The sequence below is a fragment of the Physcomitrium patens genome, chromosome 14 (genome assembly GCF_059467195.1).
Source record: "Physcomitrium patens ecotype Gransden chromosome 14, ASM5946719v1, whole genome shotgun sequence".
NCBI classification, from domain to species: Eukaryota; Viridiplantae; Streptophyta; class Bryopsida; order Funariales; family Funariaceae; genus Physcomitrium; species Physcomitrium patens.
In genome coordinates this window covers 2,108,298-2,135,797 of record NC_143423.1, presented here as the reverse complement: position 1 = coordinate 2,135,797, position 27,500 = coordinate 2,108,298, and the positions used below count along the sequence as shown (strand labels likewise).

General features: G+C 39.2%; 3 protein-coding genes and 1 long non-coding RNA gene across 11 annotated transcripts; 2 read left to right on the top strand and 2 right to left on the bottom strand.

Annotated features, from left to right (window-relative positions):
• Positions 1-963: 963 nt before the first annotated feature.
• On the bottom strand, positions 964-2,863 carry LOC149987792 (uncharacterized). Its single transcript, XR_016506214.1, has 2 exons — positions 2,724-2,863; positions 964-1,802 (listed from the first exon to the last, which is right to left on the bottom strand). It is a non-coding gene; the product is annotated as an uncharacterized LOC149987792 (long non-coding RNA).
• A 50-nt stretch (positions 2,864-2,913) lies between these two features.
• LOC112291764 (glucose-6-phosphate 1-dehydrogenase 2, chloroplastic) lies at positions 2,914-7,482 on the top strand. The gene is made up of 10 exons (XM_024539629.3): positions 2,914-3,368; positions 3,572-3,801; positions 3,944-4,038; positions 4,185-4,299; positions 4,596-4,801; positions 4,998-5,147; positions 5,467-5,587; positions 5,877-6,106; positions 6,230-6,430; positions 6,701-7,482. The coding sequence occupies exons 1-10, from the start codon at positions 3,206-3,208 to the stop codon at positions 6,957-6,959; spliced, it is 1,770 nt and encodes a 589-aa protein (XP_024395397.1). The 5' UTR covers positions 2,914-3,205; the 3' UTR covers positions 6,960-7,482.
• A 6,470-nt stretch (positions 7,483-13,952) lies between these two features.
• On the top strand, positions 13,953-18,048 carry LOC112291395 (leucine-rich repeat receptor-like protein kinase PEPR1). The gene is made up of 3 exons (XM_024538739.3): positions 13,953-14,864; positions 15,153-16,872; positions 17,022-18,048. Exons 1-3 carry the CDS (start codon positions 14,655-14,657, stop codon positions 17,543-17,545), a joined length of 2,454 nt encoding a protein of 817 aa, XP_024394507.1. The 5' UTR covers positions 13,953-14,654; the 3' UTR covers positions 17,546-18,048.
• A 100-nt stretch (positions 18,049-18,148) lies between these two features.
• LOC112291396 (putative sodium/metabolite cotransporter BASS5, chloroplastic) lies at positions 18,149-22,231 on the bottom strand. Of its 8 annotated transcripts, none has more exons than XM_024538740.3 (11): positions 21,746-22,231; positions 21,318-21,463; positions 21,047-21,202; positions 20,804-20,866; positions 20,409-20,500; positions 20,176-20,309; positions 19,802-19,995; positions 19,227-19,479; positions 18,864-19,117; positions 18,589-18,671; positions 18,149-18,388 (listed from the first exon to the last, which is right to left on the bottom strand). In XM_024538740.3, the coding sequence occupies exons 3-11, from the start codon at positions 21,177-21,179 to the stop codon at positions 18,323-18,325; spliced, it is 1,272 nt and encodes a 423-aa protein (XP_024394508.1). In that variant the 5' UTR covers positions 21,180-21,202; positions 21,318-21,463; positions 21,746-22,231; the 3' UTR covers positions 18,149-18,322. The 8 variants fall into 8 exon arrangements, with proteins under 8 accessions (XP_024394508.1, XP_090111696.1, XP_090111699.1 ...); XM_090255570.1 differs by having other exon boundaries at positions 21,318-21,518; positions 21,746-22,177; XM_090255573.1 differs by having other exon boundaries at positions 21,323-21,463; positions 21,746-22,061.
• Between the last annotated feature and the right edge of the window lie 5,269 nt (positions 22,232-27,500).

Sequence of the window (27,500 nt, the reverse complement as noted above, 5' to 3'; positions counted from 1 at the left end):
CAACAAAATCTCATTTATTCTAAGATTAGCAAGATATCATCTTTGTATCTACTTCAAAGAATTACAAATAATTATTTTTAGTTTTTAGTTTTTATGTTCTATCTATCAAAGTGTTGATGTTTATGGAGTTTAATATATATATATATATATATATATATACACATACATACATACATACATACATATTTATTGATTTTTTTATAAGTATTATTATATAAACAAAATATTTTTAGTATATTCTAATTTTCTAAATTTTTGCATAATTACTCCATTCTTAGATTGTTAGTAGAATTTCAAAAATATTATTATTTCTCTCCATTTAATATATCTTTTTGTAATTAAAAATTTAGGTATAATAGATCTTCACAAATTAAATATGGTGCTACTCCAAATTTAGTATAAATTGGAAATTTTGACACTCTTTTATAATAATATTAATCCAAAAAAAGTAAAATAATTGCAATGAATTTGGTTAGTGAATAGCACATAGAACCATATAAATTCCAAATAGAGTTGTCTAATTTTTTGTGGCTAACAAAGAAGAAAACTTTTAGAAAAGAATGTAAAAAAATATTAGTAGTTTATTCTCTTGCTTTATTTAATACATAATACATTCACCAAATATTGTCCATCTTGTTACTCCACCTACTTTTTTTAAGTTCTTGAAGATTTTTCTTTGTTTCTGTTATTTATTTATTGCTACTACCACCACCTAATGTATTTAATAGGAGATGTCAAATGAAGAAAATGTATTGATAAAGTTTTAATAATCAATAAAATGGCCTATAACACTTTCAATGCTAAATCTATTAATAATTGCAACTTGTTGTGAAGAAAATCAAAAAGTAGGATATAAGTTGCAAAAACACCTTAACAAACAAAGACAAAAATTTCCTCATAAGGCTACTTCTGGTCTAATTTAGAAGGCAATGAAACAAATTTTGCAATTGAAACAAAGATATTCTAAAATGAAATCAATTTTTCCATTCAATTGCTATTTTTTCATCACCCACAAAAAGTTTCTTAAAAAATGTACCAAATAACATATTTCTAACCTAACACCCACAAAAAATACATCCATTGGTCATTGTTGATGTAATTGTTCCTATTTCCAAGTCTTAAGAAGCATTTTCTCCCATTTTATCACTGTTATAACCCATGTGGTCACTCCTCCTGCCTAATTAATTATTAAGTTTTTTGTGGGTTTAGGGTTTAATCTCCAGTCTTGATAAGGTTCCATTCCTTCACTCACCAGCTTGGCACCACCTTTCACGGCGGAGTTACCGACACTGCAGCCGCTGCACCAAACTACTACTACTATTGCTGGATCGTCGATGGGGTAGAAGTTTGTGAGCCCTAGAGATGAAACAAGCGGGCAGCAGCAGTAGCCGCAGATTTTGGTGGGTCCAGGAAGAAGAGCCGCAAACTGCCAGGCTTGGTAAAAGAAAGAAAAACAAAAAATAAATAAAAAATAAAAAAGCTGGCAAATCAAATCGAAGGCCGAGGAAACGATGCATGCAGGGGGCCGCGGCTGATTTCAAATGATTGAAAAGGAAGGGGAGAAAAATGGGTGCGTGGGGAGAATGGGGTTTCAGCTTGTTTGCTTGAATTGCTCCAGCTTAAACTTTTTTGCGAGCCTCGTAAATCCTCGTCCAACTGGGTGGTTAGTGTCGTATTCTCCATGAGACGTCGCAGCCTCCAAGGTCCTCCGTGACTGGACTCATTTGATGTCCTTTGAGTCATTTGTTAGCAGGCTCCTCCACTGGCCAGAATTTGTAGCGGAGGCGGAGGACTTCTGAACCCTAGGTTTACAAACACCTTCAGCGCGTGCGAAAGTGATATCAACAAGGTTTCAGAATAAGCATTGTCAATCTTCCTCTTCCTAAGAACTGCGGTGCCTCACTTGTCCCCGAAATGAGGTACAACTGCGACAATATGAGTCCAAGATGTGTTGGGGTCGAGAGATCTAATCGACAATCCAGCGTTCTAGCATTACGTCTCTTACCCTAACCCTAATCAGATCCGACGAGGATTCCCTTGCATCCATAACCCATGCATAAATTGGTTCTCCTGTCGATTGCCAAGCCAAGCTTGCACAGTGCATATGAATAACATGAGGTAGAAAACTAGCGAACCCCAATGGCAAAAAGAGCACCAAATTCATAGCTACGTGTCGTGAGGGGTAGCGGGATGAGAGGGGGTTCCTTGTAAGAATTGGTCAGTTCGGTGGAGGACTCCTAGAACGACGCGTTGCACCGATATCTTCCTTGTCTCCACATCACTTGCAACAATTTACTTCACCTAAAATTCATTGCTCTTAGAAGCAAACCAACGCAATTTTTACGTCTACGCTTAAGTGAAAAGGGCTCATGCACTCACGCACGCACCATTTTTTACCCACAGGATTAGCTCCCCATGTCATTTATCGAGCTGAATCCTTATGTTCATCAATGATAACTTTGCTTTCAACAAATGATCAATCAAGTGGATATTCGAAAGGGTTTCTGTACTGCAGTTCTTATTTAAGAATTTGTGGTTCCATTTTAAAGAGACAACAAATAGAATATAAGAAAAAAAGCAATGTTGCAGAGACCTCACGAAGCCTGACGTAGCCTCGGTAAATTCGGTGTCGTTCCAAGGAACCGAGAGGATGCTGCAGTGAAACTGGACAATGGCAGGCGGAGAAATGTAGAAACCGGAAGAGTTGGGAAAAAGGACATCACCTGTGGAGGCATCCCGTTCGGTCGAATTCCCAATAAAGAATATCGTTCGATAGGATATCCCTTCAGAAGATCAGAAAAGTGAGAGACGAGCAAGGCAAGGGGGAAAGGCAAGGGAAAGGCAAGGGAGAGTCGAGGGCGAGACAAGAGACAAGTGTACACATGGACCCAAGAGGGCCCTAGACTCTCAAACCAGGTCACAGCTGCGTAGCGGCGAAACGACCCACGCTAAACCCCCGGAACGAGGCATCACATCCCCAATATTCTCTTACGACAGGCAACCCTGTTCAATTCCTCAACTATATGTACATACTCCTACTCTGGGACCATCCTCATCGGTTACCACGACCGATGCCACGTTAGTGCCTTCTTCTTTTTGTTCCACACAACTACCTCGAGGAAGAGTGGGTTTGGGAATTGGATTTGTGACCGAGTTGTGGAGAGTTGTTGTAGTCAGGTGCTGTGAATTGGGTGATTGCTGCGCTATGGCGGCTCTCAAGCAAGCGGCCAGTCTATGGGGAGTTCGAGGCGGCACCAAGTTGGGTTCGGTGAGCTCGGTGTCGAGGAGCGCCTCGTTAATGTCGCCCACTTCGTTGAGTGCGACTGCGAGGAGTTACCGAATGGTTGCTGTGCGTGCTGCAGTCTCTGGTAATGAAAATGCAATGTAGGTTTTGTTGGTGGAGTGATTTCTCCGAAAGAATTCATTTGTGGATTTGAGGGTAACAAAGCTTTTGTGTTTTTTCTGTTGTGGGTTTGTGTTGTATTTTGGTTTTTGGTCGGCAGAATTTGTTGGGGTTGAGCGATCTGGAGTTACTTATAATTGTAACACTTTTTTTTAAATTCCCAAACAGGTGGAAAGTCTGTGAAGCTTGCGCAAGAGTCGTCAAACGATGAGACAATCAAAAGTATTGAGCGTGTGATCACCCAGGACGAGTCTCCCAAACCTGGTTTCCTGAATGGGAGTGCAGTTTCGACTGAGACCACGGTTTCTATCACTGTCGTGGGCGCTTCTGGAGACTTGGCGAAGAAAAAAATCTTCCCAGCTTTGTTCGCACTCTACTACGAAAATTGCTTGCCTAAGGTTTGTATTAGTATTTGGGGGAGTCGTAGTAGCCATTTTAAATAACAGAGTTGCAGGTACTCGTTGAGTACGTGGGCCTTCTTTTTTTGTTCGTTTTTTCACCTCCAGACTATTAAACTTATTTATTTATTTATTTTTACAGCATTTTACTATATATGGATTCGCAAGAAGCAAAATGACGGATGAACAGTTGCGAGAATTGATCTCGGGAACATTAACATGCCGAATTGATCGAAGGTAAGCCACTTGTATTTGGTGGAGGCTATTCAGACCAATCCATTGTCGCTGCAAAAAGGTATTTTAGTAAGGCGCTGATTGTGATGACGATCAATTCCGGTTCTTGAGAGAAAACTCTTAACATTGCCATATTGTGATTTAAACAGAGAAAACTGTGGTGACAAACAAGAGGAGTTTCTGAAGCGCTGTTTCTATCACTCTGGGCAGTACAGCTCTGAGGACAGTTTCAGCGATCTTTCTAAAAAACTTCAAAAAGAAGAGGTTTGTGGTTTGTTTTGCTCGTTTTGTGGACAAACTCATGAACGTAAGTTTAGCTTTCAGGCTTACATATGTTTTGGAATTTGTGAGCTTCAGTAGTATGGATGTATCCGGCTTGTGGCTAGCTCTAGCTCTGAAGGAGGAATTTGTTTACACTTTTTGCTGCTGGTTCCATAAGTATGAGTTATTGCAGCATATTACAGATTTTCCCTCCCTCAGAAAGATAGAAATCACCTGGTTTGTGACGAACGTGTGTCTTTGGAGAAAGACTAAATTTGGTGACGGGGTCGTTATGACAGGGTGAGAGGGTGGCGAACCGACTATTTTACCTCTCTATCCCGCCTGATATCTTTGTTGACGTGGCCCGGTCGTCAAGTTGTGCCGCATCGTCGAAAAATGGTTGGACTCGTGTCATCGTGGAGAAGCCATTCGGTCGGGACGCGGAATCTTCATCAGAGCTTACAAAGGGCTTGAAGAAGCATCTGAAAGAAGACCAAATTTATCGGTACGTTTCTCCAGCTTGCAAGTGGGAGAATATCGTAAGATTACCAAGTATCACTAGTTACAGTTGTCTAGCCACTACCACGCATGATGTTGGTGGTGGCTCTGTTTAACTCTTGATGGCCGCATTCGTGCAACTTCTGTATTATTTTTCGACACTTAACTATGTTGCGACATACATCATGTGTTTTACCTTGCAGTATCGATCATTACTTGGGAAAGGAGCTTGTGGAGAATCTGTCAGTGTTACGGTTCTCCAACCTTGTCTTTGAGCCTTTGTGGTCACGCCAATACATCCGCAACGTGCAATTTATATTTTCTGAGGACTTTGGGACAGAAGGACGTGGAGGGTAAGAACGCCTCCTCAAGAATGATCACGTAGGAGTTTATTGACTTTCCATTGGTCACTAGTTTACAGTATTGTGGTTGTAATAACCTCTACTTCCCTAAGAATATGTAATCAATGTAATTTTATCACTATGCAAGAACTATGTAGGAATCGCAGTTGAATCTTTTCATTTTCAATACGACATTTTTTTGGCGAGTTCAGCAGTATACAAAAGTGAGGTGAAATTTGTTTTCCATTTGAAGTGATTGTTGGACTTTTGGCAGACGCTGTGGAATCTAATGATTAATCATGAATGGTTTCTGTTCTCGCTGGGCATACAGGTACTTTGACAATTACGGTATTATTCGTGATATTATGCAAAATCATCTTTTGCAAATTCTGGCTTTATTCGCTATGGAGCCCCCTGTTAGTCTGGATGCTGAAGATATACGAAATGAGAAGGTATTTCTTCATCTGCTACCAGCTTGCGTTTGTGCCGTTTTCGGTACGGTTTGATGTCCTGTAAGTGATATTGGACTTGCCTATCTAGCTGATGCTGCTAATTAGACTCAACTGATATTATTTACAAGGAACCAATGCACTTCAGATGTCCTGATCTTTTGAATTCTTAAAGCTCAGTTCGTTTTTATTTTTATTTCCTTTTTGGTCACGAATCATCTTCCTTCTTAGTTGTGTTATTTCCATATCTCGTGTGAAGTTATGCTCTGAGACACTGGCTGTTTGTTTGCAGGTGAAGGTTCTTAGATCCATGAGAAAATTAGACATTGATAATGTGGTAGTAGGTCAATACAAGGGGCACACTCGAGGTGGCGTGAAGTATCCTGCCTACATAGATGATAAAACTGTCCCGAACAACAGCATTACACCTACATTTGCTGCAGCTGCCCTCTTCATTGATAACGCACGTTGGGATGGAGTTCCCTTCTTGATGAAAGCTGGCAAGGCTCTGCACAAAAGAGGGTGAGGTTTTTGCGAATTTGAATGCTTGGCTAATGATCAGAAGTGGCCAATGTAAAAGTTCCTTTTATGCGACTGAATTGGGATGCTTATATGTCACTGACATGTATACTTGTATTCTGGCAGGGCCGAGATCCGAGTGCAATTCAGGCATGTGCCGGGGAATCTCTACAAGCGGAGCTTTGGGACAGATCTTGACAAAGCTACCAATGAGTTGGTGATTCGGGTGCAGCCTGACGAGGCTATCTACTTGAAAATCAACAACAAAGTGCCAGGCTTAGGGATGCGATTGGATCGTTCAAATCTCAACTTACATTATGCCGCTAGGTACGGTCCTGAATCGCTCAACCTTTTAAATGTGTTTTATGATTTCCACATGCATCTGAAACGTAGACATTTCCTTCTTCGTCTATTCTTGACGATCTTCTTGAGGGCTGTTGTGTTTCTCGAGATTGATACAACATAGCGGTTGGATCGAATTGAATCAGGTGACATCTTTTTTATTCGTCTTAAGGATTTTTGAGAACCGAAAAAATTAGAGAAGTATGAGGTTTTTTAATCAATTGTTTCATAAACTATGCAACTTGATATGGACAGGTATAATAAGGAAATTCCTGATGCATATGAGCGGCTTATACTGGACGCTGTTGAGGGTGAACGGAGGCTCTTCATCAGAAGTGATGAATTAGATGCTGCGTGGGCATTATTTACTCCTCTTCTGAAAGAGCTGGAGAAGCGAAAGGTGGCTCCAGAGCTCTATCCATATGGCAGCCGTGGTCCAGTAGGCGCCCACTATTTGGCTGCCAAATACAATGTTAGGTGGGGCGACAACAGCTACGAACCTACAGAGAACTGAAACCTCATCCCCCTAAACTTCTGCAATACGAATCTGTCTAGAAATGAAATTAGTCAGGCCTTATTTCACTTGTAGGTAAAGGTTTACACTTTGACTGCACTAGGCATTTCAAGCAGCTGGGGCGCCATACTTAGATCCGTTACCCATACCAAACTTGTAACGCCCTCAACCTCGTCGGTGCAGAGTGAAGGCAAGGCTTGTGTGCCAGGAGAAAACATTGGGTGTCCGAGTCTGAGTTTTGGTAATCGTAGATAGTGCAATATGGTCCTCATTTTTGTGAGTGTCCATATTGTTACATAGCTCACATGCCATTTTGTATATTGACAGCTGCTTCTAGTCTATAAGTTCCTGCATAACTTCTGAGAAGCTGAAATGGGGTACACCCAAAGTTCATAGGTAGTTTGGAACACTTGTGACGTGGTTATTTGTCAAAATATTAATGGAGCAGCTTCCAACATGTTTGAAAATTAAACCGTGTAAGATTTTTTATTATTTATTAATTGGAATAACCTTATTTTACACTTGTCATGGACTACTTATCTGCTCAACCCAACAGAGTGCCTCATTAACGTAGATTTGCCTTCATCTATATTGAAATGAGTTACAATATTTAGTCAAACCTTCTAAAGAATCAAATCATAAAGGATTATCAACTGGATTCTATTGTTCTAGAATGTGCAGAAGTAAAGTTTAAAAAAGAGATAAACTTGGATTTTTCATTGTGCATTATCAATAATATAAATTAAGAAATAGATAAGTATTCAAACCTAACTAAAGTGAGTGTGCGTGTGTGCATACATACATGTAAAATTTAGGTGTTGAAAGTTTCAGTTTCAGACATTGACGAAGTTTTGAACCAAACACCTCGGTGTGGAGACAGAAGGTTCGAAAGCGGTATTTTCTGCTCTTAGATACTACTGCTATTGCTGCTCGACTCTCTCGACCGATTCAAATGTGTGGAGTACGAGAGCATAAAGTGGATTCCAGGAATATTGCACCAGAGTGGTCTACAACTTCGCGATATCCATGCTCGAGGCGCCGCCGAAACGTAGGAAAGCTGTCAGTGCGGACACAATCCCACATGTGGCATCAACAGACGGTCAAACTGCAATGTCGTTTGAGAAAGGTCAAAGGATCCGATTCTTAGCGATGGAACTTTTACCGGAATCGTGATGAGTTTGCAGTGTTGAGAATCATTCCATCGCAAACCATACTGGAACTAGCTTGCGCAAGGGAAGGAATTGAAAATGCCATGCTCTGACGATGACGGAGATTTCTTGTCACTTCGTTAGCAGTTGTAACATTCCCAAGGAAAAGGTCTGTGAATGTTAGAGTGTGATTGTACTCAGCGAGAACGGGCTCGTATTTTGTGATTATGCAAAAGGGTTTGCGTATGCAAAGCTTTGAATGATTTAGGGAGTTCCACCAACTCTCGCATGTGGGGTTGGACAGTTCTAGCGGGTTTCAACGTAGAAATCTAGGCAATTAAGGTGGCTGAAACCACTATGCCCACCTGTTACAGATACCATTAAGACGAAGATTAATCACAGTCGTGATAACGATTCAACGCCTTGAAGTGGGCGGCATGCGCTTCGTAAATGAATCAAACCAGGTGGTGAACATTCATGTCACACAAGTTCAGTAGGTACCTTCGACCGTGGCTGTGAAAAGTAACTCAGCGCTGGTATACTTGTTGTCTTTGTATGTACATAATCACAGGATGTACATAACCACATAGATACAAGCAACACAGCCTCTTTCCTTGTTTTCAAGTAAACCCTAAGGATCTGTCAGGATATTCAGTCCAACTTCGTTGATCAGCACTAGCAATCAGTTCTGCGTGACATACTTGAAGGAAAATCGGTGTCTTCGTATCCGGATTGTTGACGTAATCGGATGAGAGATGAGGCAGTTCGCTGCTAAATGACATAGAATTCAGGACAATCTTGTACTCCTTGATGTACCCAGCTGGGCTCGACGCAGACTTCTTTAACACAGACACACTTTACGGTGCATGCGATGAAGGAACTGCAATCCCAGAAACACATCGATGATCAGAAAAAGCTGCTGCGGATCAACGACCCACCAGTACACGATGGCTAAGCATCCAGACATCAATCTAGTGAAACTCCAGAACTTCTCGTCATGAACGAACCCTGATTTCCGTCATCCACATATCAGATACTGGGATCAGTGGTGGAGAGCGCACCGAACTTCAACCGCTTCGAAACGAAGCACCAGCTTCCATTCCGATCACGTCGAAAATCTGCTGCACAGATCTAAATTGGCAAATGCTCCGGTAGGTAAGAAAACACAAAATCTACCCCTAGACCTTTCCTGGTTGTAGTATTAGTAATATTTAAAATTTAAAAACTCTTCGTGAATTGTGATTCATATCTGCATGTTGACTTCTGAAACCCATTTGATCAAAAGAGGACCCAGTCGACACCAATCATACATACATACATACATACATATATATATAGTGTGTGTGTGTGTGTGCGTTCTAACCCGTGGTTGCCACAAAGCCTGTAATGCGACCAAGGGATAAGCCTTGATTTTGAAGCGTGCAAAACGTCGGCCACTATGCCTGATAAGTGAGGCTGGGAAACTGTTCATTGAAAAGGCCCAAAGTAGGCTTTCTTGAGATTCTGCAAGCTGGACGTAGCAGCACTGCTCATTCTATTCCATTGTTTTAATTGATTGACAAAGCATCCCATCGCATTAAAATTCCACGGACGTCACCACCACTGATGATTCAGCATGGGTCCAGAATGAATGGTGGTGGCTTCTGCTAGGAGCTCTCCATAGTTTGCTTACGTGGCAGGTGTTGACTTCTGAGTCCCATCATATGATTTATTTGTGTTTATATATTTTTACAACCCATCTACAACAAAGTTTATGTGCGTTTTTTTAACTATAAAAAAATGATGTTTTGTGCATGGAGGAGTCAGAGAGTGTATTTTGTATAATCTAACCACACATATGAGTACTTTTTGTACCAAAAAAGTGCATTCATTTATTTTTTTGTGTGCTGAATATGGAAAGGCCTACAATGAAGTATGGGAATTCAACCAATTACACTAAATTTGAGTTTTTACATTATATGGTTTACATTGAAGTTTAATTTTTAAAATTTAAATACTACTAATACTACAACCAAATTTACATCTATATATTTGTATGTACATATGTACATATGTATGTAGCTAGATGTCTATCCTTCATTGCCTTCATGTCATCAAATTGTCTTTGTTTACCCTCTGCAAGTGCAACCTTTTTATACATTCTCCATTCTACATACCCTAGCCAACAAAAGGGAATTGATGTGAAAGTAAGTGAGTGAACAAAGAGGAGTTCATCTAGTGCCTAGATTAAAATAAAAGGAGGTCACTAAGTAATATTAAAAAGTCAAATATAATACTACTTTTGAATTATAATATAATTTAGGCTCATAGGCACTTAGTAGTACTACAAACATTACAAACGGTTCCCTCTCTCTCTCTCTCTCTCTCTCTATCTACATACATACATATATCACTTGGATGTTGTAGGAGTAGAATATTCTAGCCTACAAAAGAGTTGACCAAGTTTCACATTCATTGTTAGATTTTGAATTATTTATCAAAATGCAATACAGAACACATGCTAAAACACTAATTTTACAACGCGAGTGTGCAAGCAAAAACAATATGAGTAACAAGCCACAGATTACATTTGTATAATCAAACCAATTAAAAAAAAACGCACATAAACTTTGTTGTAGTGCTGGCATTGAATCAATGTTGATTTTTGGAACATTTTTACAAAGGAGTTGAAAATTATTATGAATTATTCAACACCTACATCAAGAGGCACCACGAACTTGGAAATTTCCAAGTGATAATGCACATGAAGATGTGTTTATGGACACGTAGCAAAGGTGCCATGCAATTTGCATTCCTCCATCCTTTTCCATCTTTCTTTGCCATCCATCCCAAAATGACCTGAGGAGACACCTCAAACTATTTGAAGGCATGCTAACAACTTAAAATAAGGGAAAGTTAAACATAGGGTGTGAAAAGAGAGGGATCACGAAATAAAAAAACTGTAAAAAAATATTAATAAATAAATAGTGAAGAATCATTTGATGTTAATCAGGGATTGGATTTAGTAATGAGTTGACAAAAGTAGCCCAAATTTCTTTAATTGGGGGTCAAGTAGTGTCCCAATATACCTTAATGGGACCCCAACTTTTATATGTATTTCCATTTTTACATAGATTGTTTTCAAAAAGCATTAAAAACTTTTTGGGTAGGAAAGTCTTTGGTCTTGGAAGTTGGGACAAATCCTAATTCTTAAAACTTGACCCCTTTCATAGAAGATGTGCCACGTGGTACCCATAGAATATAAACTTTTTGGACAGATGTTATCTTCAAATTCCAAACCCTTCTTGCATCTTCTTAAGTTTACGGAAACTCTTGTTTTAATTTTTATTTCTACTTCTTTACTGAACTTGCATGGGAAAATTTATTCGTACATGAAAGCACCATATTACATTATTGTTGCAGGTAAAATACAAGAAATTTTATTTAAGGTAGCATTGACGTGTATTCTCAACATATTTGAGGTGCAATTGTATGTGAGAACATGTTCTCAAATATATGCTTGGATTATAACATTGATTTAAATCAATTACATTTATATACATCAATGCTAATTTAAACTTGTTACACTTCAAATATATGCTTGGATTATAACATTGATTTAAATCAATTACATTTATATACATCAATGCTAATTTAAACTTGTTACACTTTCTTGATTATTATTATTATTATTATTATTATTGTTATTATTATTTTATATGTTTTTTTATGTTGATGATTTAAATAAATAAATGAATTTTTGTTGATTTGAGGTTGAAAAATATGACACCATAAAAGATATTATTACACATAAAAGAACCATTTCCATAAAATATAAAAGAAAGTATAAAATTGTATATGGATAATAAATTTTAGAACAAATGAAGCTCATGAATTGTTCTTATGCAGGCACTCATATTGATTACATTTCCTGCTGTGACATACTAAAAAGGAAGTGAATTTTACACACTCATGTACATACATATATGAACAGGCTTTGTGACATGTAAATTGACATGTTTAAAACTTAATTTCTCAGACTTCAGAACAAAAGCAAACGGACAAAAAATATATTTTTCTACTTTCTGGGTATCCTTTTGTTTATACTGTTAGAGTGAAACAATCATAGTGTCAAACAACACACATAAAAACAGAAACAAAAACAAAAAAACCAAATGAAGGTCAACCTGATATAACATTATAGAAAGATACCCAATTACATTCGTTGTGAAGAAGGAAAACCACCTCAGTCAGTTTGGCCAACAATGTCAAAAAGAGACTAAGGTAGACAACCCATTTCTGACAACTTAAGCATTTCAGCATATATCTGATAGGTGTAAAAATGGAAACAAATACCCCAATGTAGGGAAATAGAAATTAGAAGTATTCCAAGTGTTTTCACATGGTTTGGCCCAAAAAAAAAATGTATATAAATGTTTTAGCTAAAGATTCTCTTTAATCCATTTTGGACACATAGGCCTACTTAATTCCAACCAGTGGTGGGTTACAAAAACCAAGAATTTAACTTTTATAAAACCATAATGTGTGGCACCTATTAATGCTATCAAGAGAAGTGTGGCACCTAATTATATTATTATTCTATCCCAACCAATCAACAACAGTTGCCTTCTATTGATAATTCATGTATACCCATTCCGAGTACAATGAATTTTATTTATTTCTCACAGTTTAAGTAGCCCCAACCTATTTCCGATCATTAAAATGTCAGACCTAACTGACTAATAGAATTAGGTTGACCAACATTGAAATGAGGTGGTTGACAATGGTTTGACTACCTTAATACACAGACAAAACCAAAACTTGGAACTTGACATGCTAATAGCAACTGACACACACTTAATTTATATCAGCTTTATGTAAATTATATACGAACAGATGAAGAATGGAAAATAATTACCATGTGAAGCAGCTAAGATGCAAACGTCCTGGACAGCTTCAGAGATTCCTCACCTACGAGTCTGTCGACGTTGCTGGGGTGGTGACATGATCTGGCAAGAGGTGATGAATCTGCAATGAACGATGAGTTGATGTTGATGGTGAAGCACGAGCCGACATACTCGGACGAGAAAGAATGAATCCGATGTGTGTATTTCTGATTCTCTCACTGCACACCACTGCTGTTGATGCGGAATTTTGCAGGTGCCGGCTCTGGAGATCCGCCTGACGGAATCCGGTATACCGTCGATGCTGTCTCCGAAAGGTTGATTGTGGAGCCAGGGGAAGAAGGACCGAGGACTGGTCTCACAGGACTCGAGGTTGAGGTTTGACTTTGCTCAGAACCAGGCCCGAAGGCATCCATGCTGATAAAGTGCCGTCTGGCACCGAAACTCGGGAGGTCGAATATGCTTATCAACAAGTCTTCACTGGAGGTGCAAAATAGACAGAGGACGAGCGCCCGAGAGAATTGGCTCCTTTGAAGCTGACGTCAAGGGGGGACCAGGGCGAGAATTCAACGCTGGCACCGTGTGAGCCTAGGCGAGAGTGAACGCTTTAGCGCGTGGTGTTCTATTTTCAAGTGGAGCGTTTAGGTTGTCGGAGGAAAGTCGCGCTTCTCTCGTTTCATTCCGGTCATTTTTTCGCCACCCGTGGAGATAATCTCTGCCGATCACCTCCTCACACTATCATTCAGCGACGGTCTCTTGATCGCGACAGTTCGGCAGCCTGGCTGGACACTGAGCGCAAGTGACAACTCTGATTGATAACAGTATCAAACGACTGCACAACCGCTGGCGTCCTTCCGGAGCTAGTTTTGACCTGTAGCGGTTGAGGATAGAATTGTTTGGAGATGCGGTGGTTTGGGAATTTTCTGCCTTCTTGCGCCAGATGTTCAATCTGATTCGAGGGTCGTAGTGGGTTGTTGGCGAAGTGCTGAAAGTAGCCATCTGGGGGGGGGGGGGGGGTGGGGGGTCAGTCGAGGGAGAACATCAAGCGTGAAAGAGCTCCACAATATTTTTGAGCCGTGAGTAGACTTGCTCTGAAAGAACCCGGTTCCTAATCTCGTGTGTGAAACTGCATCCTATGCCCATGTTGGTCTCTTAACTGAAGCGGCCGACGGCGGACTGTTTGGTTTTGTGATCTAGTATGTTAGAATAGAAGCTTCGATTGGACGCTCATTAACACACTGACTTCCAAGGCAGACTCTCAGCTTGGTCGGACATTTCGTCTCCTTCAAGTGCAAGCACTAGCTTTATGGAAGAATTGGTCAAAGGGTCGGGGGTTTAATCTATATGGTATCGCAAGAGTGATGCAGTTCCCGGAGGCCGAGTTTGGATCAAGAGCTCGAATGCTGATTAAACTCAGTAGTAAAAACCCTCTATAGCACAGGGTAATGTGGTGAAGGAAGGTTGAAACAGTTTGCCACATACCAACTGGAGTCGGCGGAGTGAGGATCTACAAGAAAAGCCCTTCTAGGGGAAGTCTGAGAAGGAGTTGTGTAGGTATTCTGAGATTAGTTGGAGTAATTAGGACCTTCCGCAGCCGCCGCGGCTAATCGACGGTTGAGAAATTCTGATCAACGTTGAAAACACTCCAACGAAAACCTTGCAAAATGATGCGGGGACGTATCATATTAATCTCTAGAGCGAAAAGACGAAAGGAGGTGCCGCGATTCGTCTTCGCGAGCATTTTCCTGAACCTTGTATCGTTGATTGACTTGAGGGTAGCAGCTTGTAACAGTACTTCTTGCGATGAAACCATGGGAGCAGCCAGTTCTTTCGTGGGTTTAAGAGTGGAGCAGGCAACAGCAAGAAGACTACTGGTACGTTCTGTATGCTTCTTTGCTGCGTTCTCAGGGTCCATCACATCAAAATGTGGTACGTAATGTTGTCTGCAGTATAGATTGTGAGGTACAAGCAAAGTGGCAATCTCTCATTACCCTGCCCTCTGAGCAGCACCATGACTCCGTCGACCGTTCAGAATAAACGGTACATCGTACACAAGTCCGCGCTGCATTCTGTAACAAACCGAGACTAATTTGCGATGTTTCTGGGTCTATACGAGTCTTGACTCTGAAAGAATCTGAATAAACACTTGCCCTTCATGACAGGCTGTGGACTCAACGCAAACTTTGCGGCAAGATGGCGACGTTCTGATTCAACTTAAGGATACCATCAAAATATATTGTGGGGACCCAAACAACATCACCTCTATGTGGAAACCTCAGGGGAAGCGTCAAGCTGTTAATCCGTGTAAGGAGAAGAACGGAACAAAGCAATACTGGCGAGGAATCGATTGCAGTGCTGACTTGAGGGTTGAATCCATCAATCTCACTAACCTGGGCTTCTCGTGCAAACTGAGCCTCCTGGTTCCTTCTCTGAGATCTCTATCGCGCTTGAAACACCTCGATTTGTCGAATAATTCTCTCACAGGGCCGATCCCGCTGGAACTTGCGTCCGCTACAGCCTTGGAAACCCTACACCTCAGAAGCAATCGCCTAGATGGGCAGGTGGTACCAACAATATTCCGAGCTTTAAGCAACCTCACCTCGCTCGATGTCGGGAACAACAGTCTTCAAGGATCAATTCCCCCCTCACTGGGTGGTTTGCAATTTTTAGAAACCCTTGACATGTCGGGAAACAACCTCACTGGTCAGATCCCTGTAGAACTCAACTCTTGCAAGAGGCTCAACAAGGTGGTATTGAGTAGAAATGGGCTTCAGGGGGGTGTTCCTTTTAAGAGCCTGTCGAATCTCACATTCCTAGATGTTGGCAAAAACGATTTGAGTGGTGAACTTCCCACGTCGCTAGATTCCCTCCTTGCTTTACAAACTTTTGATGCCTCGCACAATGCTTTCGAAGGGAGATTCCCCAGTTTTGCAGGACTCAAGAATCTATTGTATCTTGATCTTTCTACCAACAAACTGACGAGTCCAATCCCGAGGGAATTCTATGACTTGATGCGACATCTTTCTTTTCTCAATGTTTCGGATAACGACTTAAGGGGAGAAGTGCCACCTTTCGATGAACACAGAGGTGTGACTAGCCGAAGCTTTTTAAACAATCCTCATCTTTGTGGGAAAACATTGAATAAGAAGTGTTCAACCGAGAAGTCAATGCTTGTTGCGATATCCGTGGGAGGTACGGTAGGATGCCTGGTGATGGTTCTTTTGATGTACGTATGCTGCTCCAGATGCTTACGAAACGCGAAGAGCAGCAAAAGCTCGGCAACTGTTTCTGCGGAGGTTGAGTTGAATCTCTCTTCAGAGGATGTCACACGAATTACACAAAATTTCAGCGAGCAAAATTACATCGGCATTGGTAGCATGAGCACCGTGTACAGAGGACAATTTCTGGACGGCACCGCAGTGGCGGTGAAGAGATTAACAATTCGGCGGGGTGAAATGTCCGAGAGTGCGCAGACAGTACTAGCGGACAGGTTCGAAATTCTAGGCCATATTCGGCATTCGACTCTCGTCAAAGTGATGGGTTACTGCTGCAGTCCTGACATGAAGGCACTAGTAATGGAGTATATGCCCAACGGAACGCTGAGCAACTTGATGTATCCATCGGGGGATGCCGAAGTGGTGAAAGAGTTTAACTGGACTCATCGAATCAATGCGGCTATCAGCGTCGCTGAAGGGTTGAAATACCTTCACCATGATTGTCCGACCCCAACTGTTCATGGAGATTTGAAGCCGAGTAACATCATGTTCAACACGTTTATGGAAGCAAGGATGTCCGATTTTGGCGTCGCAAAGGCTTTGAGTGATAACGGAATTGGGCCGAGCGCTTCAATCGTCGCCACAACCAGTGGCTACTTGGCTCCAGGTACACCACCCAGACCCACAACCATGAATTAGTCTCAATTAGTCTCAATTAGTCATAAGTTGATTTCTCTGCTCTCTTGTTGATTGGAAAACTCGCAACGAGAGTTAGTGCTAATGTGAGATAATTCCATGAATTGGCTTGGTTCTCAGAATCTGCGAGACAAGCGTGCACGATCAAGGGCGACGTGTACAGCTTCGGTATCATTGTACTCGAAATGATCTCTAGCCGGAGCCCACAATCTCTTGAAGCGGGACAAACCCTGCCCCAGTGGATACGTGATACAATACAACGCAATAAGTCGCTAAAGCATGTGCTTGACCCGATCCTTATGAGTGAACTGCGCCTCCAGCAGCAGAGAATGGCGATGGTTTTGGGCGTGGCGCTTCTGTGCACACGTGAGGACCCCAAAGAGCGGCCATACATTACCGAAATCCTCAAGATGTTGAATCATATTAAAGCGAATCGACAAGACGGTAGCCTTAGGGGATCACGGGGATCCAGAAGGTTGAGGAGCAGTCTCAGAAATCATCAAAGAAACGAGGAGGTCCCTGGAATTAACGTCCAGCCATGGCCTCCTTCCGCTGGTCCGTCTGCTCCTCGGCGCCACGTGATGTCGCTCCCCCACAACCCTACTCTCTCAGACTGGACCCAGGATTCCGCCGAAAATAGATGACCATGCAGCCAAGCAGCTAATAGCAATAACTTTCCACAAGAGTTTGCAATTGCGCCACCCACATCAATCAAGGTCAACAAGGTTGCTAATCCTGTCTAAGTCATTTGTTAAACCTGTGGGTCACTCTGAAGGCGTCAAAGACGCAGGTCCTCACTCGGGTGATGAAGAACATAGCAGCTTGGTTCTTTCAAGACGTGGGGGTGTGAATGGTCCACAATTCTTCCGGCAAGTCCAATGACTTGTGCATGAACTTGTAGGAATCTCAGGATGGGCACACTGTTGTTAGATATTTTGTCCCACGGATGTTCAATAATTTCAGAAGTTGTTCAGACTGTACGTTGCAAAGCGCTTAAGAAAACACATGAGAAAGTGACAAAAAACTAAAACCAAAAAAAGGATTCAAATTTGAGAGATTCATCTCCTCAAACTGTAATATATTTCAATGTTATTTACACCTTCGGAGACAATGTGATCATTCAGCAGAAACCAAGGATCATCACTGATTCATATCTGTTCTAACATTTACGTGGTTGGCACATAAATAGAAAACAATCAATGATGCTGTAACCTGGGCTTGGCACAAGAGGATTAAGAGCTAGTGTAGAAGCTGGAAAAGTGAATCTTTATTTACAATCAAATATATTTCATCGCTTTGCAGACGAATTACCATTGATTCGTCGAATACAGTATACTGAATTACACTGCTATTGAGAATGTTGTCAATAAAACTAATTTCACACCAAACTCTGCATCAAAGGATGCTATCACTTCAATGAGTCAAGGATGTTTGTGCTTGTTCCAGTGAATGACCAAGCCAAACGCCATCAACGACATGATCACAACCTGCGGGCCATTGCAGGTACAAAGAATACCTTTAAATCATGTCTTGGATTCCATGCATCAACACAAGCTATGAATGCGATACAGTAATAACAATATCAACAACACGACTAACAACTCTGAAAAAAGGTACTTGGACGAGTATAGCTTGAAATCACAAGGCCAGTGCGACTCTTCGTCTAGACACCGGATAGATGACTTACAGATATGGCGGAAGGGAGACCAACAACTGGATCTGGGAAAAATTTGTTCGCCAATGCGAGTCCCAGTAAGCTGCTCTGCATACCTGTAACAAAACGTGGCAATGTAAGAACATAATGTAATGAGAAACAAGCTTAAATTTGATGTCCACTTTCAGACTTTGCTGAAACCTCTCAAGCCGCCAGCATCGTATGCAGATCAGTCTACCTTTAGTATGTGCAATAATTGAAAACAATCCAGGAACCATAACTAGAGTTTTTGTACATAATAGTCGTACCAGATTCAAAAGATATGGTTCTTGCGAGTGCAGTGAGATCATCCGCCTTCGGAAACAGCACCTCAGTAATCTTGTAGCCAGCTAGAAAGGCTGATGTATGAAATGACACAACGGGCAAAAGAATTCCTAGTCCAAAAGGTGAGCGGATTGCATTGATGTTCACAGCTAAAGGCGAGCCAATGCAGCAACATGTTGTTAAGAGTGATAGAGCGGGCAGAAAAGGGCGTATCAACCTCGTGACTTGGGGCAAAAATCTGCATAAATAAGGAAACACTGTAAGACAATCATTGCCATTTTTTGCTTTGCTTATTAAAACAGTGGAACGCTGGCAAGAACCACTAAATGGAAAAAATGAATGTGTACCTGTTAAGAAAGAGGCCGGAAGCAATAGGAACCACAACAATTTCTGTGATGTTGGTAATCATACCAACAAGATCAATAGGCAACCGTTTGCCCAAGAGGAGCAGAGTAAGCAAGGGAGTGACCACCACTGCCAAGGCTGTCGAAAGAGCCGTCATGACAATACTCAGTGGTGCTAGAGTGGGCTCTGTAAGGAACGTCGCATAATTGGACAACTGCGCTCCACTGACACATGCGCACAAAATCAAGCCAGAACCTGCAAGACAAAGGCGATGTAGTGTGTAACGCGGTTGTTATTTCACCCTTGCAGATAACGATATAGTTAAGAGAGACTCCTGTAAAAGACAATTATCATGTGTTCAACTCTGAGGCACCTTGTAATTTTCGGTCGAAAACTAAAACTCTGAACGAGAAGGCTATTACATCAGTCAAGTGTCTAGCTACTCTTGATAGAGCGCCATGCAATACACACGATGGTGCTCCTGTATGAATTGTTGGAAACATCTACATCCTCACTACCATCTTTGCATATTACACTAAAAAGAATATCCGATGCAAAAGCAAGCCATTTCTCTCACCAATTGCTTCAGGTAGTTGCATAAGCCGAGTTGCAAAGGTGGCAAACAACACACCCAGCAGCGGCTTCAAAACGTATTGAGCTGCCAGACCCAGGGCTACTGGTCCAGGTCGTTCAACAGCGTGTTTGAAGTCATCAATGCTCAAATTAACACCCACAGCAAACATCAGAAACCCCAGAGCAGGCGCATAGTACCTGAAGATAAAGGAGATACAGGAAAAGAACTGTCATATACTGGTTAACCTCAACATTAAGACAACAAGGATTACCAGTATTACTTGCCATGCTTCCAAGGAGAACGAAATATCGCTCTCAAAGCAAAGCCACATGAGATTGGAAAGAAGATCAGGTTATGCTCACAAGAAGCTGTCTTACTTCGTGGTGAACCATGTGAAAGATGGTGGATATGAAAGCGCCAATACGGTACTCGCCACCACGGCGTGGGGGATGTACACATTGACGTGCTTCAAGGCGTCCTCCCACTTCTTCAGACCAGTCAACATGGGTGCCTGCAGCACCCAGTTTAAGTCAGTTCTACTTCACATTTATATTCTAACAAAATCACGTGTCTGGGTACCACAAGAGACTTTAGTAGAACTATTTCATACCTCCTGAGCTTTCCCATCGTTATCTGCGGCGCCAGCGCTGCACGTAATCTTGCCGCGAGGTTTCGTTTTTCCTCGTGGCGTCCTGCCATAATCTATCCTTCCAACCCATCTCATTACTATCAGTTTGTGTCGATAGAAATATTTCTTCATGGCACACGTTAGCCTAAAGAAGATGAATAAAATCTTTAGTTTCGAGTAAGTAAGTAATAATGGTGGCTCTAAAACTACGAGTTCTTGTGTGATTGCGCAGAGGCAACGAAGTTTTCTACTTTTCATGAGATTCTTCTCCGGGTCATAGTACAATCCAGGTTAACTTTCGACTAGATGCCCCATTCCCTAAAACTTGAGACATTTGAGGTAAAGCATACAATCACACATGGTTCGTGAACTATTACCAAGTGGCGTGAAAGAAACCCCAATTTGTTTCCACGAAAATTGTTTTAAGATGCATGGTTGCTCTGCATAAGTATAGAGAGAGACATCAGTCGCAGACTTGGAAAATATCTGGGCGTCAGAAATAATGCCGCGTTCGTTATAGCACTTCGATTCAGGACGAAATAGTAAGCCAGCAACGCCTCTAAAAGCTCAGCAGTGACTCTCATCTGCACAAAATGAAGCCGAAATTTTAGACATCCCACCCTTCAAATGTACTTGTATGGTCGTAGAATTCCTCCTTCGCAATGTACCATTCCACTCTCCTGAGGCTTCACGAAACCTTAACGTTGGCCATACTTCGTGTTGCAGGGATAGCGACCTGCCCTGCATTGTCATTATCGCGTGTGTGCTCTCAAATTCTGTCCAGCCCCCCAAGTTGCAATTTCGTGAGCTATTTCTTGTAGATAGAGATGACGAAACGTTGGAATTCCAAACAAAACAATCGAAACATTTTTATTCTCAGTGGGGTCGTACATCACATGTTAGAAAGCCCTAGCCCTTTTCCCGCGACGCATTGTGACGACCTCTGGACATTGAATCCTCGACTCCGCAAAGTTCTCAGAGCTTGGACACGCTTCTCTTTGCCTCTAAAAGAATTCTCAATATAGCATCCGCCCTCTCTGTTTACATCACTCGCTCCAAAAGACTTCAAAATTTCCGAAGCGCAAGTGATCACTTCCATCAAACTCGTAAAAAAATCAGCACATGTTTTGACACTGTTTGCAAGCACACTTTAAACTACAATCAAAACATTCCCTTTACCCTACAAAAGCCCTAATTTTTGTCTGAAATTCGCCCAACCTGCGAATATGTGCGCACACACGCACACATAATATGCGCAACCGGCTTAAAAAACATACTCAAGTCCAGATTATCAGATTCACATATAAGATAACAAATACCTGAATACTTCAACAAATACCAAAAACCTAGGCAATCTTCAGCATCTCCTAGCTTGCTCTCAACTCAGTCCACAATCTTCACAAAAGATATTTCACAACTTGATCGACAAATGATCCTCCAACTCCAAGTCTCTCTGGTCAGTAGACCCCTCTCTCACATGTAACTTTGAAGGGATTCCATCTCAGCGATGCTCATTTGTTTCCCAAAGCTTTCTCAGCAGGGCAAACTCCCACCATCCTCCCAGGAAGAACTCTGCTGACTTTCGAGCTTGTCAAGCGTCGACAAAAAAATACCCTTCGACTCGAGTGAATTCTGGTCAGCGTGCGTGTCCCGACTCCCGGGAAACAGGCCTTTGTTGCCATGTGGGTTACTTTTATACAGGGCACCATGGGCACCATGTGGAGTGAGGGACGTTGGAACATGGAGATGAGTCCCGGGTGCCTCGAAAGGCGGCCCAGTAACCCATTAGGGTCTAAAAGCGCAATTTAGACCTGGGATAAGAAAGCAAGTCATCATCTGAGTGACTAAGATCATCAGGAGATGACTCCCAAGTGTCAGTGACAGGAGATCACGTGGCAACGTGACCTCAAAGTCATCACACGTTCCAACACAGAGCCGCAATGCAACACAGAGTCGCAATGCAACACAGAGTCGCAATGCAACACAGAGTCGCAATGCAACACAGAGCTGCGACGCCACTGGATCCTGGGAATTTTTTAAGACAAAAGTAACACTGTTTTATTGGGTGTTTTCAGAAGTGAAAGGAGCTCAAAGTGAAGCAACGTTATGTGTGGTATCAAAGCTTTTAAGTGAAGCAACTTTATGTGTGGTATCAAAGCTTTTAAGTGAAGCAACGTTATGTGTGGTATCAAAGCTTTTAAGTGAAGCAAAGTTATGTGTGGTATCAAAGCTTTTTAGGTGAGACTTGAAAGAAAATTTCCACAAGAAATTTTGGATAATGCAAGAAGAATTAGTTAAGTTGGTTAGGAAAACTACAAGACCAACTTTTCAACTATTGGAAGAAGAGATTCTTGAGACAAATATACAAAAGGTGCATGTCGATCAAGAGATGACAAAACTAAAAAAGAAATTGTTAAAAAAAAATCCTTGCTTGATGAAGAATCCCCTCTTGTTCTACAAATAAATGATGAGGAGAGTGTCCAAGAAGAGCAAGAGGAGCAAGTTGAAAGCTTATAAGAAGCTCTAGATTGTCAAAGTGAAGAAGAAGAAAGTAAAAGAGAGAGTAGAAACTGAGGTAACAAAAGCAAACTACTTCTAGAATTTCTAGAGACTCAATGGAAGGATCAAGAGTGAAAAAACAAAGTATTGTCGTTCTTGATGAAGTTGAAAAAATTGTTAAGAGGCTTATAGAAGAAAATAACAAAGAATTTGAAAGGAAGTTGGAAGTGAACCAACTTCTTATAGATTCTTTGATGAGAGAGAATGAGAAAGAAACTTTACTTGAAGGCCAAAAGGGCAAGTCAAGCTCTTATAGAGCCAAAACAAATCAATCCAAGAAGTGGATGGGGCACAAAGTACAAGAGAACCATAAGAAGGTTTCTTAAAGAAATTAAATATTGACATTTGGCCAATAATATTGAAAGTGATGTGGACAAGATTAAGACATTGTTGGCATTGTTTGAAAGAAGTGCTTTAGATTGATTTGATGGAAAAATCAAAACCAATTTCAATTATACTAAAAAAATTACTTAAGTTGAATTATGTGATGGATTCATTGAAAGATTTAAGAATAAATGGCAAAACTTTATAGAAAGGTTGGAACTTCTTAAGTTGAGGCAAAAAGAAGAAAAAACCCCACTCCTCAAGTATGTTAAAGAATTCTAAAACCAACTTGCTTATATTCAATTGAATTATAAGAAATATTTATTTATTTTTATTTTTTTATAATGGATTGAGTGTGGCAACAAGGAAAAGATATTGGGAGAAAAAAATCATTCCAACCAATTATGATGGAATTACATATTTATTTCAATAATTACTTATATGATTACATAGAAATAGGTAAAAGTAGATTAATTTCATAATATCTTCTAAAAAAGCTTCTTAGAAGCTTCATAGAGATAGCTTTACACATATTTGTAGTTGATTGATAGGTTAGAAACTTAATCAATAAGTTAATCGTGTGTCACATGTATTGATAGCTTGTGAAACAAGCTAACTATTTAGTACACATATAGAAAATTTGCCTTGTAAGTTAAGACATATGTTTAGCAAAGTGAATACATATTGGAGGTCCTATAGAATCTCACCACAAAATCTGAATTAGATAGTATATATGGAGGCAAGAATGAAGCCTTCTTCACTCTTATCAATGCCTTTCTAGTCTTTTGTCTTGTTTTAAGACTTTCTAATATTTTTATCTTTGATAATAGTAGTATAACCAAAACTTAGAAAAAGAAAAACCATTTTGAAGGAAGAGCCAAGTCCTTCTATAGCAAGAAGAAACTTCCATTTTTAAAGAGAAGGTTTGAAGAAAATAACCCTCAATCCTTTAAATCAAAGACTAAAGAAAGTCAAGGAAGTAATAACAAGAAGACAAAAATAAGTTCAATTAATGTGACTTGTTTTAAGTAACAACAAAAAAGACACTATCCTAATAATAGCAAGAATGAAGAAGTACCTAAAAAGATAAGTAAAAATTCTTATATTCCTTTTTTTAGTTGAGACTTATGAAATAAAACAACTTCAAGTCATAAGTCTTAGCAAGAAGGTCTTAATAAGAAAAAGAGGTTTTGAAGAAAAATTCACCTTAAAAAGTTTATATAGGAAACTCATCTATTTAAGTTCTAAGTTTGAAGGTTCTAAAGTTTTCATATTGATTGATACAAGGGCAAATAATTTATTTATGACTCCAACTTGTGTCAAGAAGTTAAAATTGATTTAAGAATAAACCAAAAAAGTGAAGTTTTTTTTTTTTTTTTTTTTTTTTTTTTTATATAAGGTGAAAAAATAACCAACTTAGTTATAAAAGATGTAAAATTTAAGTATGGAAAAATAAGGTTCTAGGAAGACTTTATAATGTGCAAGTATAATGGAGTGGATATAATATTAGGTAATACTTTCTTTGATTTTTATAGAATAGAACTCTCATAGAAGCCCAAAATGAGAGTAGTCATGGTGGAAAAAAATAAGAAAGTAGTAGATTTACCATTTACAAATCTTTCCATATTATATCAATCTAGAATCTCTATAGTTTTTCAAAGTGAATTGGAAGGAGAGTAAAATTGAATTGGTCCTAGGTACACAACCTCGAAGTAAAGCATGTTATAGATTGAATCAAATAGAGTTAAATGAACTCAAGAAGCAACTCAACAAGTTTCTTGAAAAATTATATATTAGAAAAAATAATTCTCTATTTGGTATCAAAGTTCTTTTTGTAAGCAAGAATGATGGAAAAATGAGGATGTGCATTGATTATAAGGCCTTAAATAAGATTATCATCAAAAATAACTACTCACTTCTAAGAGTTGATGATTTATTGGATAGGTTGAATAATAGTAAGTATTTTAATAAGATTAATCTTAAAAGTTGTTACTATGAAATAAGTATTGTCCAAAAAAATATAAAAAAAATACTTGTAGAACTATATATGATTTCTATGAGTTTGTAGTTATGCCTTTTGGGTTGTATAATAGTCTTGCTATCTTCACTACCATGAAGAACTCAATCTTTCATAAAAATAGTGATGAATCTGTGATAGTTTATATTGATGATATTTTGATCTTTTCCAAGAATAATAAAGAACACAAGCTACATTTGAAAATAGTCTTGAATAATTTAAGAAACAATCAACTCTATGCCAATATAAAAAAAATATTTTTTTGTTAAAAGAAGTAGAATTTTTATGACATATTATCAATGGAGAGGGATTAATGCCAAATCCAAAGAAGATAGAAGCAATCAAAAGTTGAGAGGCACTAAAAATTCAAAAAGAAATAAGATCCTTCTTGGAACTAATAAACAATTGTAGGAAGTTTATAAGGAACTTTTCAAAGATTATTAGTTCCTTCATAAGTTTCTTAAAAAAAGATAATAAGAATATAAAGTGGGATTGAAAATAAAAAAGATTTTTTTACGAGATAAAAAAATTCTTTGGTATCAAGTATTGACTTATTCTATTTTAAATTTGATATGGAATTTGAAGTCCATATAAATATAAGTGACTTTGTAATTAAAAGATTCCTAATACAAGAAAGAAGATTTGTGGCTCATAGTTTCAATGCACTTATGCTAATTGATTTGATAGGAATTAGGCAAAGTAATGAAACTACTTTTGGTTTCTATTTAATAGAAGGAATAAGGTGGATAGCTAAAAGAGAGGCTATAATGAAAACTACCAAAGCTAGGCTTGGAATAGTCCAAGAAGATATAAAAAATAAATTGATAAGCATAGAAGAGATGTATACTATATAAAAGAAAATAAAATGTAGCTGAATATAAGCAACCTCACTTATTCAACACATCTCATTTTTGAGTGGGTTCAAAAGTGGATAGGTCTTTATAAAGTTGAAAGAAAATTACATAAAAATGTGTATATCTTAGACATATCAAAGAGATTGAAGTAGCATCCAATTTTTTATATAAGTATCTTTAAGAAGTTTGTAGAGGATGTGAGAGGCTTTCATAAAGAAAAGACAAAGAATCCATGTCAAAAAGAGGTATAGAATCAAACCATGGATCAAGTAGAAGTGATATTTGACAAGAAACATATAGATATAAGAAGAATTCAATACTTGTGTACTTTCAAAGGTTACCTTCAACATTAGTTTTAATAGATAAATGAAAAGAACTTAAGATATTTTCTAGGATTAATCATGGCTTTCAAGATGAAAATAGATGATTATAAAAAATGAAGGACCGTAAAGAAACAAATCAAAAATTGTTAAGGTGATTTTTTTTTTATATAAGTTAGAAGAAGCAAGTAAAGATGACCAAGAAGATGATGATATCTTCATTTCAAAGTAGAAAAGGGTTACAATCTTATGTAATATATATATATATATATATATATGAGCTAAAAGTATGGAAAATCCCAACAACATCAAATGAGCAAGATATATTAGTGGGAGATACTACTTAAAAAAAATTTAAAGAAACTTTTGTTTTAGAAGACCAAGGTGGGGGAAGTTTTTAAGAGATGAAAGATTTGAAAGGATTTCAATATGAAAGGACTTTGTAGAGGAAAATCTTAAAAAACTTGTATGTAGCGGATATAAGACTTTGAGCAACTAAGCCAAATGGTGAACCTTTTTTAAATGAGTTTTTTTATTGAGAGATTGCAAGTCACATCCATATGATAGGAAAGGATATTAAGGCAATGCAGGTCTTAGTTAAAAAATTCAATGGCTATGAAAAATTCTAAGTGAGGATGTAAGTCTTCATGATTCATATAAAAAAATATAAACTTTCAAATCAAAGAATTGAAATAATGTAGAAAAATTGAAGGCAAAAGAAAATTTGTATAAAAAATAAAAGAAAGAAGTAGCATTTTATTTCAATAAATAATAAAATAAACCTCAACTTTTAAAAGAAAAGAAGAAAGAATAAAATTTAGGCTAAGTAGAAAAGAGCCTTCAAGCTACCTAAGGAGAAAAGGATGTGGTGTAAGACATCTTCTAGAAATAAATTTGTAGAAAAATTAAAATTTTAGGCAAAATATCAAATTATATATTAATAAAGATATTGACTTTTTAAAGTCAAAGAGGGCATGAAGATCAAAAAATTTGAACGTTT

Bases quoted from the DNA above. Each gene is read 5' to 3' on its own strand.
- LOC112291396 (XM_024538740.3), bottom strand. From the start codon at position 21,179: ATGACAATGCAGGGCAGGTCGCTATCCCTGCAACACGAAGTATGGCCA. The intron at 20,867-21,046 runs GTGGGATGTCTA...ATACTTATGCAG, and splicing joins CATACAAGTACATTTGAAGG to AGCAACCATGCATCTTAAAA. The intron at 18,672-18,863 runs GTACGACTATTA...GTTTTGTTACAG, and splicing joins AACCATATCTTTTGAATCTG to GTATGCAGAGCAGCTTACTG.
- LOC112291395 (XM_024538739.3), top strand. From the start codon at position 14,655: ATGATGCGGGGACGTATCATATTAATCTCTAGAGCGAAAAGACGAAAG. The intron at 14,865-15,152 runs GTACGTTCTGTA...CCTTCATGACAG, and splicing joins CAACAGCAAGAAGACTACTG to GCTGTGGACTCAACGCAAAC. The intron at 16,873-17,021 runs GTACACCACCCA...CTTGGTTCTCAG, and splicing joins CAGTGGCTACTTGGCTCCAG to AATCTGCGAGACAAGCGTGC.
- LOC112291764 (XM_024539629.3), top strand. From the start codon at position 3,206: ATGGCGGCTCTCAAGCAAGCGGCCAGTCTATGGGGAGTTCGAGGCGGC. The intron at 3,369-3,571 runs GTAATGAAAATG...ATTCCCAAACAG, and splicing joins TGTGCGTGCTGCAGTCTCTG to GTGGAAAGTCTGTGAAGCTT. The intron at 5,588-5,876 runs GTATTTCTTCAT...GTTTGTTTGCAG, and splicing joins AAGATATACGAAATGAGAAG to GTGAAGGTTCTTAGATCCAT.